Source organism: Myotis brandtii, unplaced genomic scaffold, assembly GCF_000412655.1.
Source record: "Myotis brandtii unplaced genomic scaffold, ASM41265v1 scaffold247, whole genome shotgun sequence".
NCBI classification, from domain to species: Eukaryota; Metazoa; Chordata; class Mammalia; order Chiroptera; family Vespertilionidae; genus Myotis; species Myotis brandtii.
The window spans coordinates 2,926,309-2,927,882 of record NW_005359352.1 but is presented as its reverse complement, the minus strand read 5'-3'; the positions used below and the strand labels follow the sequence as shown (position 1 = coordinate 2,927,882).

The 1,574-nt window shown below is 57.6% G+C and overlaps 1 protein-coding gene across 1 annotated transcript in view; it reads right to left on the bottom strand.

Moving 5' to 3' along the window:
- Positions 1 to 1,574, bottom strand: part of PXDN (peroxidasin) — a gene marked incomplete at its 3' end in the record, with an annotated part of 59,151 nt that overhangs the window by 23,927 nt on the left and 33,650 nt on the right. The window contains 2 exon segments of the mRNA XM_014540545.1: positions 277 to 474; positions 1,466 to 1,526. Of these exon segments, the coding sequence (XP_014396031.1) occupies positions 277 to 474; positions 1,466 to 1,526 (259 nt within the window).

Genomic DNA, 1,574 nt, shown 5'->3' with positions numbered 1-1,574 from the left:
TGCCGTCACCCCTGGGCCAGCGGGAGACCGAGGGCTGGGCCCCACCCAGAGAATCCACGCAACCAACACGCAGTACAGGGCGGGAAGTGGCAGAACTCTGGGACTAAGCCGAGAGCAAAACTTTAAAAATATATATTCCACTGTGGTCTTCCAGCTCATCTTCCCTGTTATTCAATTTCATTCAACCCTAATTAGTGTATATTAAAGGCAAGACCCCCGGGCCATGTTGGGGTCACCCATCGCTCAGCCCCGCTCAGAAGCCTGGGGCTTGGGGGCCAGAGAAAGACACAGCTGGCTTCGAGTCAGTGTTCCGAGGGAGGGAGGTGGTGACGGCTGGAGACCAGGTGTGCGCCCTACCTCCTTTCGTCCAGGCGATGACGGGCTGTGGGTACCCCTTGGCCTCGCACTGGAAATCAACGGTCTGACCCTCGATCACAGCTCTGTCCTGCGGGGTCACGGTGAACTGAGGGAGAGCTGCCGGGGGCGAGATGGGACAGGCGGTGAGAAGACAGCTTCCCTAAGGAGGCGGCAGACGGGGAGGCCTCCCACGGCGGGGCCGCCCTGAGTGACAGGACGCCTGCAGCGGGTCCAGCCTGGCCTGAGCAGGTAAGGAAGACACTTGGGGTGAAGAGCAGGGAAGCCCAGGGGCAGGAGCTGGTCTGTTATTATTGAGAAAAACGTAACAACAGTGTGTCCCCTGTGATTCCACTTTTATAAAAGTATCAGCCACAACGAAGGACGTCGACGCCAAATGACCACAGGCACCTGCCCAGAGAAGGTGCCAGGAGGTTAGCAAACCTCACGGTGGTTTCCGTGGAGGCGGGGAAAGTGGGCGGAGAGAGGAGCAGGGAAAGGACTCCTTTCTCTCTTATTTCCATTTCTATTTTGTCCTAAGGCTCCAGCAAACGCCCCACTTTGCAATTTACATAAAAACGAACAGCCTCAGCCCTGGCCAGTGGCTCAGTGGTTAGAGCGTCGACTTGTGCAGCAAAGGTGACGGGTTCGATTCCTGGTCAAGGGCAGGCACCGCGGTGGCAGGTTCCCTGGCCCCGTGGGGGTGCGTGTGGCAGGCAACCATTGATGTGTCTCTCTCACATCGATGTTTCTCTCCCTTCCCCTCCCCTCCCCTTCCCTTCCTCTCTCTCTAAAATCAATGGGAAAAAATAGCCTTGGGTGAGGATGAACAACAACAAACAACAACAAACACTGATAAATTCAGTATTGAGCCAAGGAATTTGGAAATGCATAGCACACATCTTAAAACTCCGGGCCTCCTGTGTCCAAGAATCAACCCTGGGAAATTCCAAAATGTGCGAGGACTTCCTGATTAATATGCCTGTGCACACGCGTGCACACGCGTGCACACCCCCCCCACGTGGTCGCCCACGGCGCACACTCGCCAGAGTTCTGGGTGCCGTGGATCACAGCCAGGAAACAGCCCCGAACAGCCCGTCCTCTAAGTCACAGCCGGGTGGAGGCGTGAGTGCGAAGGTGAACACGAAGGTGGTCCCGGGGACGGGCCCCTCCTGCGGGCATCAGGCGGAGGGTGCACCGGGGCCCACGGGCAGGGCTGC